General features: G+C 38.6%; 1 protein-coding gene across 2 annotated transcripts; it reads right to left on the bottom strand.

Annotated features, from left to right (window-relative positions):
* Positions 1-2,527: 2,527 nt before the first annotated feature.
* mat2ab (methionine adenosyltransferase 2Ab) lies at positions 2,528-15,193 on the bottom strand. Of its 2 annotated transcripts, XM_079815811.1 has the most exons (9): positions 15,039-15,193; positions 12,856-12,933; positions 12,637-12,759; positions 10,368-10,480; positions 9,708-9,851; positions 9,152-9,370; positions 8,578-8,760; positions 8,349-8,482; positions 2,528-3,406 (listed from the first exon to the last, which is right to left on the bottom strand). In XM_079815811.1, exons 1-9 carry the CDS (start codon positions 15,130-15,132, stop codon positions 3,304-3,306), a joined length of 1,191 nt encoding a protein of 396 aa, XP_079671937.1. In that variant the 5' UTR covers positions 15,133-15,193; the 3' UTR covers positions 2,528-3,303. The 2 variants fall into 2 exon arrangements, with proteins under 2 accessions (XP_079671937.1, XP_079671938.1); XM_079815812.1 differs by lacking the exon at positions 2,528-3,406 and having other exon boundaries at positions 8,227-8,482.
* Positions 15,194-15,412: the final 219 nt, after the last annotated feature.

The raw sequence follows: 15,412 nt of genomic DNA, 5'->3' as shown, positions 1-15,412 counted from the left end.
GTTGGGCTTGGCCCCTTAGTTCCAGTGAAAGGAACTCTTAATGCTTCAGCATACCAAGACATTTTGGACAATTTCATGCTCCCAACTTTGAGGGAACAGTTTGGGGACGGCCCCATCCTGTTCCAACATGACCAGTGCACAAAGCGTCGGTCCATAAAGACATGGATGAGCGAGTTTGGTGTGGAGGAACTTGACTGGCCTGACCTCAACCCGACTGAACACCTTTGGGATGAATTAGAGCGGAGACTGAGAGCCAGGCCTTCTCGTCCAACATCAGTGCCTGACCTCACAAATACGCTTCGAGAAGAATGGTCAAAAATTCCCATAAACACACTCCTAAACCTTGTGGAAAGCCTTCCCAGAAGAGCTGAAGCTGTTATAGCTGCAAAAGGTGGGCCAACTCCATATTAAACCCTATGGATTAAGAATGGGATGTCATTAAAGTTCATGTGCATGTAAAGACAGGCTCCCAAAATTTTTGGATATATAGTGTATCTTTAGGTTTGGTGTTAAAATGCCAATGTGAACGCTAAGCGGACCAGGATTAAATGTTTTTTTTTTGGTCCGGACCAAACGTACCAAGCGAACCGAACAACAAGTGTGAACACACCCTTAGTGGTTCAAAACAGCTTGCCAGTGCTAACTTTCCAGAAAACTCTGCACTAGCTGTTAAACAACTTTACCACTGGTCCATTACGATTACATAATAGGTGGGTGTGGGATGTGCCACCTTCTGACTTTGATGTGAAAATGTCTTCACTCGTTTACACGACAACGAAGTACTAAAAACAGAAAAGTTTTTCCTTTGTGTTTTTCGTGTACAGATGACAACATTGTCAAAACGATCCCCATTCACACGAATCCATGAAAAAGCTGTATTCTGCTGCCAGGCCAGTAGTTGACGATGACTCTTCGTAAACATAATTACGCGCAACAACAGACTGAACACGTAATAAGCATGCGCATGAATGAAGCCTAAATACATTTTGAAGCCTAAATGCAAGCCCCAGAAATGAAGTTAATCTTAAACTACACCACCCTTAATCTTTTCTTTATTTAAAAACATGAGTTTGAGTTACAATATTTTGCGGAAGCACAATTATAAACACAATGAGGCTGTGAAAGTGGACTAGATGAGTTTACCTAACCTCTGTAGTCCCATTTAACCACTTGTTAGAAACCACTTCTTTTCAAGACAAGTACAAGAGTATTACTTTATGCATGGTATTAATCTTGGGTATTGCTGATGTATTTTATGCCATAGAATAAAACATGAAAATATCCCTAAACCACAGACCTCATTTCAGGTATTTAACCATTGAAAAACTCATTGACTTCAGGACGATGGAACCGGAAGTGCTCAAATTAAACTTGTTTCTGAGTTTTGCCTACAAAAATACATCATCCCTGCTGCACTATTAAAATTGTCTTATCAAGCATGGACTAGTCATATAACACAATGAATCTTCCAGCATCACCTCAGGAAAGAGTAAAACTTGGAATCATCATTTATTTACACCTGCCTTTTTAAATCATGTCAGCTGACGGTTTCTTGATAAACTACACATTCGAGAGATCTGAAAAATATTGACCTTTTTTGCCTCCAAAACATGATTTTATTTCATAATGTTCATGAAACATGCAGATGGTTGCTCTGACCTGTTTTTCCTGTTTTTATCCACTTTTAACTTTAATATTTGGTGTGTCCACCTTTTGCAGCAATTACAGCAGCACATCTCTCTGGCACAGTGTCAATATATTTCCTCAGAGAACACTAATGTTATCCCATGCCTTCTGCAACTGAAGCCAAAGGCTTTCCTTTGAACGTACAATAGATCCGTCCCGTTTATTTTCCAACTCGCCCCAAATGCGATGGGGTTGAGGTCTGGACTTTGAGGGGGCCAGTTCATCATTTTCAATGTTCCAGCAGATTCCTATCTCTTACTATGTAGATATTTCATTCGTTTTATGGGTATTGTAAAGGCCAATTCAACTAAAACAACTGAAATCTCAAATACACCACCCCTAAAGTGGTTCCCCTATTATTACGAGCCAAAGAACCACTTTTAGTGCCATATAGCACAATTTTTAGAGTGCACCATATTGGAATCGGCTGATATCTGTCGCCCTGATTACAAAATTAAACCGATATATTAAAGCCGACAAATAATGTATTATTTCCTTCAGCTGAGACACTTCAGATACACACAGTTTGCCATGAATTGCTTGAAATATGATTGGAAAATACAGTTTAAGTTCAACATGTGCAGTGCAAGTCTGTCATATAGACTACATAGAATTATAATAAAAACATTATAATTGTGTATTTGAGACAAGACTTGTTTTTGTAATCAGGCTCTCAAAAAATCTATAAACATTTGGATTTAGGTTTATCGGCCAATATATCGGTTATCGGCTTTCAGATGTAAAGAATTATCGGTTATTGTATCTGCCAAAATGTTCTGATCGGTGCATCCCTACCAGTTATACATATTTCTATACTCAGAGAGAAAATGACAATGACAATGACATCATAATAGAAAACATTTTATTGTTAAAAATAAATTAAAACTGGAGGAAGGTAGAGAAAGATAGATAGATGATAGATAGATAGACAGACAGAGAGAGAGAGAGAGAGAGAGAGAGAGAGAGAGAGAGAGAGAGAGAGAGAGAGAGAGAGTGCATGTAAACAAGGCTAGTTTCTCTGTACAACACCAGCCAAAATTGCTATCCCTCTGTTCAAGAAAAGATGAGATTGTGAAAGAAGAAATACAATAAGCATCTATCAGTGCATTAGAGTATTGGCCAAAAGAGATGGCACTTCATACCCAGGCACTGCGCAACCACTTTCCTTGTGGCTGGTCCCCAAAGTTTTTCTGTACGACACTTGGGAACCGCAGAGCACTAGGGAAGAGAAGTTACCCGTCAACCAAATACAGCAACATACAGCATGACACTTGACCTCCAGATTACAAAATGACAGCACAAATAAATAATACACATGGTTAAAAAGTACTAAAAATGATTGGGAATGCTTATAATACAGTGGTGAAAGGCTGCATAAAATTAAAAGCCATAGTTAATACTGGCCAACCAGTTTACAAATCGTACATTTTAAAATGATTGTGTTAATCTGTATGTTAATCCTAATGTGAAAGTGAAATGGGTGGGAAAATAAAAAGCAAATTCAATAAGATGGACCAGCAGGACTTGTAGCAGAATAAGACTTCTCCCCATAAGCCATGCGGGCTTCTCTGTAGAATACGCCAACAGGCCTAAAGGGGGAAAATCTTGACAAAAGCTTTAGTAGTGCAGCTTTTTGGGCACTTCCCAAGAGAAAGAGTCACGGCCAAAGTGGCCGTAAGCAGCGGTCTTCTGATATATTGGCTTCTTCAGCTCCAGCTCCCTAGAACACATTGGCAACGGGTTATTGACTCATCAAAATAAAACTGTGTGCAAGATTATCATGTACTTCAAGTGTGTGGTTGAACACCCAGCCAGCCAGAGAAGAGATGAAGCGGTCACTTACCGCTACACGCACTAGTCACCCTGAAGAAGGAAACCGCAGCATGAAATAGAGAGCAAGTCTAATAGCAAACACTCAAACCTACAATGAATCCAGAGAGGAGACATGATGGCTCTGTTCCACACCAGAGAGCTTTACACTAGAAGTGTTTGAAACGCTCTTTATGCTCACTATTGTGTGCCACACATGGGATGTGAAGTGCATGAGAGACTCTAATGCTGACAACAGTCGCATTACGGAAGTAAAAACTCTTACTGATGACTTATAAATCATTACAGAATACAGACAGACCTACTGTGAGCTCCGAAGTTGTTAATATGCTTTTGTTAAAGCCATCGGTTAGCATTAACTTCATGTTTAACAGTGGGCGACGTGGTGAAAAACTACATTTAAGGATTAGTTCACCTCAAAATGAAAATGTCCTGATCATTTACTCACCCCAATGCCATCCAAGATGTTCATGTATTTCTTTCTTCAATGGAAAAGAAATTATGTTTTTTGAGGAAAACATTTCAGGATTTTTCTCCATACAATGGACTTCAATTGCAACCAAAATGTTGAACGTCTACATCAATGCAGTTTCAAAGGGCTTCAAATGGTACTGCGCGATCCCAGCTGAGGAATAGGGTCTTATCTAACCAAACCATCGGCCATTTTCTAAAAAAAATTCAAATGTATTAACTTTTTAACCACAATTGATCGTATTGTGCAACGAGCCAGGCATTACGTAACGCATGTTGAAAAGGTCACGCCGAACGTGGGCGGAAGTACCGCCCCATTGTTTAAAAGTGTGGAGAAGGAGGATCGTTCAAATGTTATTGTATGTCGAATGACATATTTTATTATTGAATTTATTGTTTTACCTGTTTTGTTAAAAAAGCATTTGTATTAGTCTTCGAACGTTCGCTTTGTAAACAATGGGGCGGTACTTCCGCCCACGTTCAGCGAGACCTTTTCAGCGTGCGTTATGTAATGTCTGGCTCGTTGCAGACCAGCACTAGACGATCGAAACCCTTTGAAACTGCATTGGTTGCAATTGAAGTCCATTATGTGGAGAAAAATCCTGAAATGTTTTCCTCAAAAAACTTAAATTCTTTTTTTTTCCCACTGAAGAACGAAAGACATGGACATCTTGGAGGGCATTGGGGTTTGTAAAATATCAGGAAATTATCATTTTGAGGTGAACTAATCCTTTAACCATGATTTTAACAATCAGAGAGTAAGGCCCCGTTTACACGATGGGAAAACGCAGATACTTCCCTGCGTTTTGGCCTGTCATTTACAAGAATACATTTCAAAAATGTATTTTTCTTATTAAATGCAAAGTTTTTAATTTCAGAAGTGGTGCTCAAGTAGGCTATAAGGCGCTTTCCTTGCCTTTAATGCTTAATAGCACTCCTATGTCTCCGATGCGGTGGCCGGGACATAAACCAACATCCGTGGCATAATTTTTGGAATGACTTCTCGAATATTGCTGAACTACTGCACAATGTTTCAAACGAATGGACAATTCTGAACAAAGACTTCGTTTTGGTGAGTGATTCGTTAAATGTCTCTAACATCACTGTTGCAGCTCGGCAAGTTCTCATGAGAGATGTTATGCGCACACACTGAATGTGGCTTCTCAGCGAGCGCTAAAGTTGTTTTTCTTCTGCATTAGCCTGTTTTAAAGATTTTTTTGTGGCTCTAACCAAAGTAAACTTTTTTTTGCTTTAAAGACATTTTTTGTTAAAATGTTCTAAAGCAACTGAAAAATTATCACACTTAGTTGTAAACTGTTTATTAATGATTGTTCTTTGTAATTGTATGGCTTACTATGTTTCATTAGAGCTTGTTAATCTTGAATATAACTTTGTTAATAAAATAAAAGTACTGAAAGAAATCTTCATAATCATTTATAATATGGCAATACTGTCAAACAGATATTCTAATTAAAAACAAAACACATATTAGCTCCAATTTTGGTTAAAATGTAAAGTTCATGTATTTGCACAGCAGGATAATTAGTTACCAAAAATGTATGTTAAGAATCGTTTTGGGAATTGGATCATTACTTCCAGAATCGGAATGAATCGTGAAGTGCCTTAAGATTCCCACCCCTAGTATCAACAAACAGTTTGTCTTCATTATGGTACCATATACAGTTTTGGGTGTTTCATTTATAAATTTTACGAAAGCTTCAAGGGCAGATCATTAATTGTCATGCTATACATGCAAATAGACGACGGTGGATACAAATTCTCTAGCAACGGGCCTCCTCTGCCACCGCGACAAACTCTGAGGTACCGGATGACAGTACAAAGTAAGGACTGGTGGGAGAGAGTTGCTTAAAGCCAAGCCATGCTCTCTTGTTTGCGTCAAATGGTTGGCCACTGCCGTGAGAGTATGAGTCAAAAACTCCTACACAATGTTAATAGCGTGATTAAGGTGTGTACATGTCTATAATGCACTTCGATAATGCGACTAAAATAGGAATACTCCATGTCTTAATTGGATTTGTGTTTACTGCAAGTATGACTTTACTCGGATTAAGGTCGCTGTCTACATGGTAGTTTCTTAATCAGAGTATTGTCTTAATCAGGTTAATATCAGAGTTTTGTTGACCATGTAAACGTACTGACTAAGGTGTGTGCTGAATGTGATCTTTTGAAAAATGTACAAGCATGTGCTTTAGTTCAATGGATGTTTGCCCTCCAGGTCTCTGCGCCAGTCACGTGACTGAAAACTATGAATTGAGATAGCTTCGTTATGCTCTCAAAATACTTAAAAATTTGTATCTTTATATAATTTGCATATAATGTTAAAGGGATAGTTCACCCAAAAATGAAAATTAGCCCATGATTTACTCATCCCCAAAGTCATCCGAGGTGTATATGACATTCTTCTTTCAGACGACAGTTATATTAAAAATGTTCTGGCTAATCCAAGCATTATAATAGCAGTAATAGTTGCTCTGTTTTTGAAGTCCATAAGAAATGCATCTGTCCGTCGAATAACTGCTCCACGTGGCTCAGGGGTGTTAATAAAGGCCTTCTGAAGCGAATCGATGCGTTTGTGTAAGAAAAATATCCATATTTAAACATTTATTTAATTTTTTCTATGGCTCTGCATCAGCCATCCCCGCACCATCACTTCCGGCCAATAAGGTCAAAATACATGCAAAATACCGGCGCGATCATAGATATATACATAGATTCCTCATTAGTGCCTGCGCGGATCGGTCGAATGAGGCATCTATAAATGGTAAATGGACTGCATTTATATAGCGCTTTTTAACAGACCTACGGCCATCCAAAGCGCTTTACATTTGCCTCACATTCACCCATTCATACACTCATTCACACACCGACGGCGGTGTCAGCCATGCAAGGCGCCATCCAGCTCGTCGGGAGCAGCTGGGGTTAGGTGTCTTGCTCATGGACACCTCGGCACTTGGTCAGGTGAACCGGGGATCGAACCACCAACCTTCCAGTTTGTAGACAACCTACATGAACCACCGAGCCACTGCCGCCCCGATCTATGTATATATATCTTTGATCACGCCAGTATTTTGACCTTATTCGCCGGAAGTTATGGCGCCGGGAAAACTAGATGACATTCGTCTGATAAGAGTTAAAAAAAATAACATAATACTGTTGGGTTTCTCGCAGAAACCGATCGTTTCGTGTCTTTAGACATCAATGTGTCGCCAATGGATTTGTATGTCTATGTGTTTTTACTCTCATTGCTCTCATACTCTAAAATATCCCCATTGACATGCATTATACGACAATCACACTGCAACAAAAATCTTCATTTGTGTTCTACTGAAGAAACAAAGACACCTACATCTTGGATGCCCTGGGGGTAAGCAGATAAACATAAAAATGTAGTTTTTGGGTGAACTATCCCTTTAAAGAATTCACCTCATTGCGATGGGAAAAATGAACAGAAAAAATACTTCCGGAACCAACGCCACTGAAAAAAGTGGACGGGCACTAATGCACTTTATTCCAATGGAGTTTGACTTTAGCATTTTGCTAAGCTAACAACTCAATATTCACAAAGTATAAAAACATCTAGTATATACGCAAATATTGGGTAAAGGTTGGGTTATGGACTATGTTCATTAAGGTACTGTCTGATCTGCGACGTGCAATTCTGCCATTCTGGCACTGGTATTTTGTAGGGCAGAATAATTTGGCTTCTAGCTTTTTGCCTTCATGACGGATCTAGGTAGGTAATGCTCTCTGTGCAAAAACAGAGCCGATCATGCGTCTCAACAGAGATGTTGTGGTACAAAAGTTGTCAAAAGTCGGCACCAAAGTAAAATAAAGCAATACTCATCTTCAGTTGTACTGACTGCTTTCAAAGAGCAGTAGTGTGTGTGTGTGTGTGTGTGTGTGTGTGTAAATGGTCAAATAGACTTCTTTGTCCAAATGCCTGTCTTGATTTTTATATAAAGTAATTTATGTAATAATCGTGCCGAATAAAATGACTTTATTTTACATTATTACTTTTCATTTGCTGAATGTTTACTTCTCTGTTGTTTTTTAGATACATCAAAACATGAACTGTTCGGGGTCAATAAGACCACTATATTGCTTTTCTTTTTATTACCGACTCTTTTATGTATTGAATCTTGAATAATTACTTTGAATAAATATGAGTTTGCTAGAGTTATTATAATCTGTCTGATGGAATCAGATGCAAAGATCCAAAGAAGGTGAAGCAAAGACAGAAGCAAAAGAAAATGGAAAGATTTACACCCAAACCTGTTAAGCTGAAAGACGAAGAAACATAAAAGCGAGCGAGAAGAGTGCACAAAGACAGCAGCTGTTACCTCACAATGACTCCCGGACGAAGGTCAAAGTTTTTCTTGACAATTTTGAGCAGCTCCTGCTCACTCTTTTGGGATGTGCCATAGTGGAAGATGGAAATGGAAAGAGGGTGGGCCACTCCAATGGCATAAGCAACCTGAATCGTGGTGAAGGAAAGTCATGCATATATTGATGAACTTTAGCAAAAAATTATACTTGCTCAGCAGAACACAAAACATCTGGCCGACTGACCTGCACAAGGACACGCCTGCACAGTTTGGCCTTCACGAGAGATTTGGCCACCCAGCGGGCAGCGTACGCAGCGGAGCGGTCCACTTTGGTGTAGTCCTTTCCAGAGAAAGCTCCTCCACCATGGGCTCCCCAGCCTCCATAGGTATCAACAATAATCTTACGACCAGTCAGGCCGGCATCACCCTAAGTCAGTGGAAAAGCGTTTAAGTGACAGCGTGACGAAAACACTATGCTATTCATTAATGCAACTCTCTACACTCTAAAAAAAAGGTTCTATATGGCACCAAAAATGGTTCTTGGCTCGTAATCATAGGGGAACCTTTTTTATTGCTATATAGCTCCAATTTTGGTGCTTCAGCGGTTCTTCAGAGGTTCTTCACCGGTTCTTTGACTAAAGTGCTATATAGCACCTCTGAAGAACCGCTGAAGAACCACTGAAGCACCAAAATTGGAGCTATATAGCACTAAAAAAGGTTCCCCTATGATTACGAGCCAAGAACCATTTTTGGTGCCATATAGAACCTTTTTTTTTAGAGTGTAGTATTACAACTTTTAGTGAAGATTCTGTCGCTACCTGAGGGCCTCCAATGACAAAGCGACCACTGGGCTGCAAGTGATAGATGGTATCGTCATCCAGATACATGGAGGGGACCACAACTTTGATGACTTTATCTTTGAGCGCATCACGCATCTCATCAAGGCAGATGTCTTCGTCGTGCTGCACAGAGACTACAACAGTGTGGACTCGCACTGGCAGCATGGCACCACGCTCCTGTCTGTACTGCACAGTAACCTGTTCGTAAAGCACAGTGTCAGGAAACGCACTCTACACAAGTATTTGCATGCACTTCAAGTTATGCACGAACACATTTTTGTGTTCTGAAATGCAATACCCTATTTAAAAAATTCAGCATTGCTGGTCACCAGCACAAGGTATGTTTTTGCATGCTGGGACCATAGGATGCTGGTTGCTGGTGCCCAGAATGGGAAGCGCGAGTGCTGGTGAATATTAATATATATATATATATATATATATATATATATATTAATAGTGAGAATTGGACCCTAATTTAAAGTGTGACCAAATATTGTTTCTATAGATATAATCAACAACTCAGTATTCGACAGACCTGAGTCTTGGAGTCCGGGCGGAGCCAGGGCAGGGTGCCGTTGCGACGCAGTTCAGCCATCTTGGCGTTAAGTTTGTGGGCGAGCACAATAGTGAGTGGCATACATTCCTCTGTCTCATCAGTGGCATAACCGAACATGAGACCCTGAAAGAATAACAGCACAATACCAAATGTCATTAAAAAATACTTTTTTTAGACTGCACTGAATTATAGAGAGGCACGATATATTGGCCACCATATCGGTATCTGTTCTTTTTTAATGTTATCAGCCCAATAAGAAAATGTGGTCGTTATATATTAAAGCCGACAAATAATGGATTATTTCCTTCAGCTGAGACACTTCAGATACACACTGTTTGCCATGAATTGCTTGAAATATGATTGGAATCACTTCAAAAAGGAAAATACTGTTTAATAGATTAACATGTGCAGTGCAAGTCTGCCATATAGGCTACATCAAATTATAATACAAACATAATAATTGTGTGTTCGGGACATGGCTTTTAATAGTGAGACTTGTTTTTGTAATCAGGCTCTCAAAAAATATATAAACATTTGGATTTAGGTTTATCGGCCAATATATCAATTATCGGCTTTCAGATATAAAGAATTACCGGTATCGGCCAAAATGTTCACATGGGAGCATCCCTACTGAATTACCTGGTCGCCAGCCCCAACGTCCTCTTCATTGCGATCTATATGAACACCCTGGGCGATGTCTGGAGACTGTTGCTCCAGAGCCACCAGCACATTACAGGTCTTGTAATCAAAGCCTACGGGTTCAGGAGAGAGAATATGGAACTGTTTCATTTGCTCTGATGACATTTTTTTCGGTTATTTATTACCTTTCAGAAGTACAAGTTTGGGGTCAGTAGTAATTTTTTAAAGAATTAAAGGATTAGTTAACTTCAAAATGAAAATGTCCTGATCATTTACTCACCCTCATGCCATCCAAGATGTTCATGTCTATCTTTCTTCAGTGGAAAAGAAATTAAGTTTTTTGAGGAAAACATTTCAGGATTTTTCTCCATATAATGGACTTCAATGGGAACCAACGGTTCAATGCAGTTTCAAAGGAAGGGCTTCAGAGGCTCTGCACGATCTCAGACGAGGATTAGGGTCTTATCTAGCCAAACCATCAGCCATTTTCACAATAAAAATAAACATTTATATACTTTTTAATCTAAATTGCTCATCTTGCGCTGCTCTGCGACGCGTCACGGATTGCGCAATCACGTCCGAAGAACCGCCCCTGTGTTTTCAAAGCGCTCATGCAAAGATTAAAGGCCTTTGCACACTGAGTCCGAAATTCGCATGCGAAATTTTCGCACGTCAAAAAATAAATTCGACCTCACGTTATGTCAATCACGCTTGCACACTGCCTCCGAAACTTTCGTCCGTCAAAAAAAAAAATCGGAACAGGTTCGATTTTCTGCGTTTTTCGCATTCGTTTTTCCCATCTACAGTGCTGATGCCCAACCTAAAACTGCTGGCAATGCTGGTGAATGAATCGCCAGTGCTCAGATACCTACAATTATATATACAAATATTATTGTATCAAAAATAATACAATATCACAGCTATAATTATAGCACACCAACTCCCTGTAAACCGTGTGTGTGTGTGTGTGCGCGCATGCGCGCGGATCCTAGACACCGCCAGTCTCTGTTCAGGATTGGAAATTGGTGGTCTTCTTTTTAATATGTGGCTCCAGTATTGCTAGCAAAGCATCAAACGGAACCACTGACATTCAACTTTGAATCGGTCTGGATAATCCGCAGCTCCTTGATAAGGAGGTGGAAGACGGCATTTTGTGTTGTTTTGCGTTTTTTTTCGTAACGCATTCATTAATACGCATCGGACTCAGTGTGCAAGGTCTCTGTGCGTGACGAATTTTTCGGATCACGAATACGAAAAAACGCACGCGAAAATTTCGGACTCAGTGTGCAAAGGCCTTAATACAAACGTCCTTTAGCAAAAAAAAGGTTAAACAACGATGTCGGACGATTTTGAAGTTGGAGATGGAATGTGTTTTGGTAAAGGGTGTTTGTATTAGTCTTCGCTCGTTCTCTTGGGGCGGTACTTCCGCCTACGTCTAGCGTGACCTTTCCGACGCGATTACGCAACCCGTGGTGTGTCGCAGAGCAGCGCAAGATAAGCAATTTAGGTTAAAAAGTATATAAAGGTAGATTTTTTCTGGAAAATGGCTGATGGTTTGTCTAGATAAGACCCTAATCCTCGTCTGGGATCGTGCAGAGCCTCTGAAGCCCTTCCTTTGAAACTGCCTTGATTTGGACCTTCAACCGTTGGTTCCCATTGAACTCCATTATGTGGAGAAAAATCCTGGAATCTTTTCCTCAAAAACGTAATTTCTTTTCGACTGAAGAAAGAAAGACACGAACATCTTGGATGAGAGGGGGGTGAGTAAATTATCAGGACATTTTCATTTTAAAGTGAACTAATCCTTTAATGCTTTCATTCAGCACAGGTTCATTATACTGATCAAAAGTGACATTATAAAAAACATTATAAACGTCTTTACTATTTCAAATAAATGATGTTCTTATGAACTTTCTAAATATAAAAATACTTTAAAAAAAGAATAGTTTCCACAAAATATGAAGCAGCACAACTGTTTTCAACATTGATAATAATAATAAATGTTTTTTGAGCTTAAATCATCATATCAGAATGATTTCTGAAGGATCATGTGACTGAAGACTGGAGTAATGATGCTGAAAATTCAGCTTTGATCATGGGAATAAATTACTTTTTAAAAATATATTCACATAGAAAACAGTTATTGTAAATTCTAATAATATTTCACAATATTACTGATTTTTTTGATCAAATAAATGCATAAAAACAATCTTTTGAACGGTAGTGTAAACGCTGAATTATCTATAATAAAATGTATCATCAAACCAACCCTTGGACGAGTCGTCATAGCCGATGTGTTTTATGGTGTCGCGGACCACCTTTTGATAGTCCACAATAGCACGAGACGTCACCTCTCCAGCCAGCAAAATCATTCCAGTCTTGGCTACAGTTTCTAGAAGAAAAAGAACGAAGAAGTGCCATGAAACATTCATATTCAGCACTTCAAATCTTTAAAAAACACATGCAAAAGATGAGCAAGTCAACATACCACAAGCCACTTTTGCATCTGGGTCTTGCTTCAGGTGAGCGTCCAACACAGCGTCACTTATCTGGTCACATATCTTATCTGTACAATACAAAATAACAATAATTATTGTTCGATTTGTCTTGTTTTCAATCAACTGTGCTTGACAATCAACAAGCGGGAGATACTCTAAGCTTATACATTTTCCTATGGATGTTATTCTTGTGTACATGCATGTGAAATTGTATTAGTTTCTGTAAAAGTGTGACATGTGACATACAGTAAGATAGATAAGTTCTTTAACATTTCTTTATACACGCGTAAGAAACAGGAGAGAAAAAAACGTATGCAACTTCTTTCCTGGTTCATTTTGGAATTTCCTAAAATGCATATTTTAATTTTTAATTATACAACTGTATATAAATAAATTGTACAACAGTTTGCTGGTGAACTGCAGGTGTTTAGGAAAGCGCTTCATTGGTTTTTTGTTGCCGTGTTCAGTTTTTAACCCTTCTATGACCATTTTTAAACTCTCTGAAGTTATAAAAAATGACTTAAAAAAAACATCTGTTGTCCTTACGGTTCACATTTGAAGAGCTAGTAGGATATTTGAAGAATAAATTGGGGCTTTTCAGTGTGTTATACAACTACACAATTCTATTTATTTTTTATTTTATATTTTTTTATTTTTGCAATTCTATAAAAAATGAGTCCATGAAATAAAAACAAAATGGTTGCACTTTATTTTGCGTGTACTTACCTAAAAAAAATAAAAAATACTAGGTAATAAAAGGATGGGTTAAGGTTAGATTCAGGTTTAGTAGTTATTACCCAGTTATTGTAATCAGTGTTGGGTATAACTAGTTAATAAGTAATTAGTTACTGTAATTTAATTACTTTTCTTTTGAAAAAGTAAGGAATTACTTCTGTAATTTAATTACAGTTACTTCTGATGTAATTTAACTAAATACTAAGTACAATTATATATAATACAATAGTGGAAATAACATCATAATTTAAAGTCTAACTTTAAAATGCATGTTTTATGAATCCTTCTCACATTTGTAATACTTTGGTCAGTTAATAAGAATAATTTATTTTATATTATCTATTTGACTGAATTAAAAGTTTCATGTCTATCCTTGGATCGCTTAACTAGTCGAGGTTAATATATACACTCTAAAAAATGCTGGGTTAAAAATAATCCAAGTTGGGTTGAAAATGAACTAACCCAGCAATTGGGTTGTTTTAACCCAGCAGTTGGGTTAAATGTTTGCTTAAAACAACCCAACCGCTGGGTTAAAACAACTCAATTGCTGTGTTAGTCCATTATCAACCCAACTTGGGTTATTTTTAACCCAGCATCTTTTAGAGTGTAGGATTATGAAAGTAATTAGTAATAAAATACTTTTTGGAGAGAGTAATTTGTACAGTAATCTAATTACACTATTGAAGATGTAATTAGTAACTAGTAATTAATTACTTTTTTAGAGTAACGTACCCAACACTGATTGTAATCACTGTAATAAGTACATAGTATGTCCAGGACTGTAAAGTTAAGTGCTACCGACAAAACTAAACTTTAATTGAAAGTATCTGAATATAACCTTTATGGTACTTTTTGTTGTGTTGGAGATACCGGTCACTTTCATTGCAGAGAAAAGAACTGCACATTAAACCCATTATGGATAAATGTAGAGTGGGCGGAGTCTGAGGCCGCATGCTTGATCCCACGTGCGAGGCTGTGTCTCAATACCTAGAGAGCTCCCTACATAGACAACATCAGTTGTGTGTGTGTGTGTGTGTGTGTGTGTGTGTGTGTGTGTGTGTGTGTGTGTGTGTGTGTGTGTGTGTGTGTGTGTGTGTGTGTGTGTGTGTGTGTGTGTGTGTGTGTGTGTGTGTGTGTGTGTGTGTGTGTGTGTGTGTTTGATTAGAAAATACTGTCTAGGATGGCAGTTCACTAGTTTTTGAGACACATCCATAGAAACAAAGTACAGCCGCGTTTCCAAGTCTAAAGAGTAAATAGAGACGCAGCGTCCATATGTAAATGTTTGCAAACAAAAGCAAATAGTTATTTTAGTTAAAAAAAATTATGGTTCGAAACACATATATATTGAAATAATGAGCATGCAGAACAGGTGCTGTTATGTAATAATAGCGGAGGTGAATACTGTAACTTCACCCCAAGTTTAGTGTGGATATTTTACCTGGATGCCCTTCTCCAACGGACTCCGATGTAAACAAGAAGCAGTCCTCCTCGATAAGAGAGTTGTGGAACCCGTTAATGTCTCCGTTCATCATTGTTAGTTTCTCTTTTGTAGTTGGCTTTACTTCACTACAGTCGTTTGGAAAGCGCAGGGAATCTGTCACCCCTCTTAGGAGCGCGGGAGTATTTATGGAACGGTCCGCCCCGCGTCATCAGGGGCCCGCGCTCTTTCGTCCTCTCAGGTGACTGGACGAAACCATGTTACGCGGAGGGGGTGTGGCACAAAAATCTGTGGGGCAGTATGGTAATATGTCAAGAATGATGTAAACTTGCATGGGATTGCATTGCACCTTCTGCGAAATCGGTAAACACACT

This window comes from Gobio gobio (assembly GCF_949357685.1).
Source record: "Gobio gobio genome assembly, chromosome: 4".
Taxonomy (NCBI): domain Eukaryota; kingdom Metazoa; phylum Chordata; class Actinopteri; order Cypriniformes; family Gobionidae; genus Gobio; species Gobio gobio.
Note: the sequence above shows the minus strand (reverse complement) of the source record. Positions and strands in the feature narration are given on the sequence as shown.

Coding starts and splice junctions, on each gene's coding strand:
- mat2ab (XM_079815811.1), bottom strand. CDS start 15,132: ATGATGAACGGAGACATTAACGGGTTCCACAACTCTCTTATCGAGGAG. Junction 12,934..15,038: donor CGTTGGAGAAGGGCATCCAG/GTAAAATATCCA, acceptor TGTATTGTACAG/ATAAGATATGTGACCAGATA. Junction 9,852..10,367: donor ACGTTGGGGCTGGCGACCAG/GTAATTCAGTAG, acceptor TTATTCTTTCAG/GGTCTCATGTTCGGTTATGC.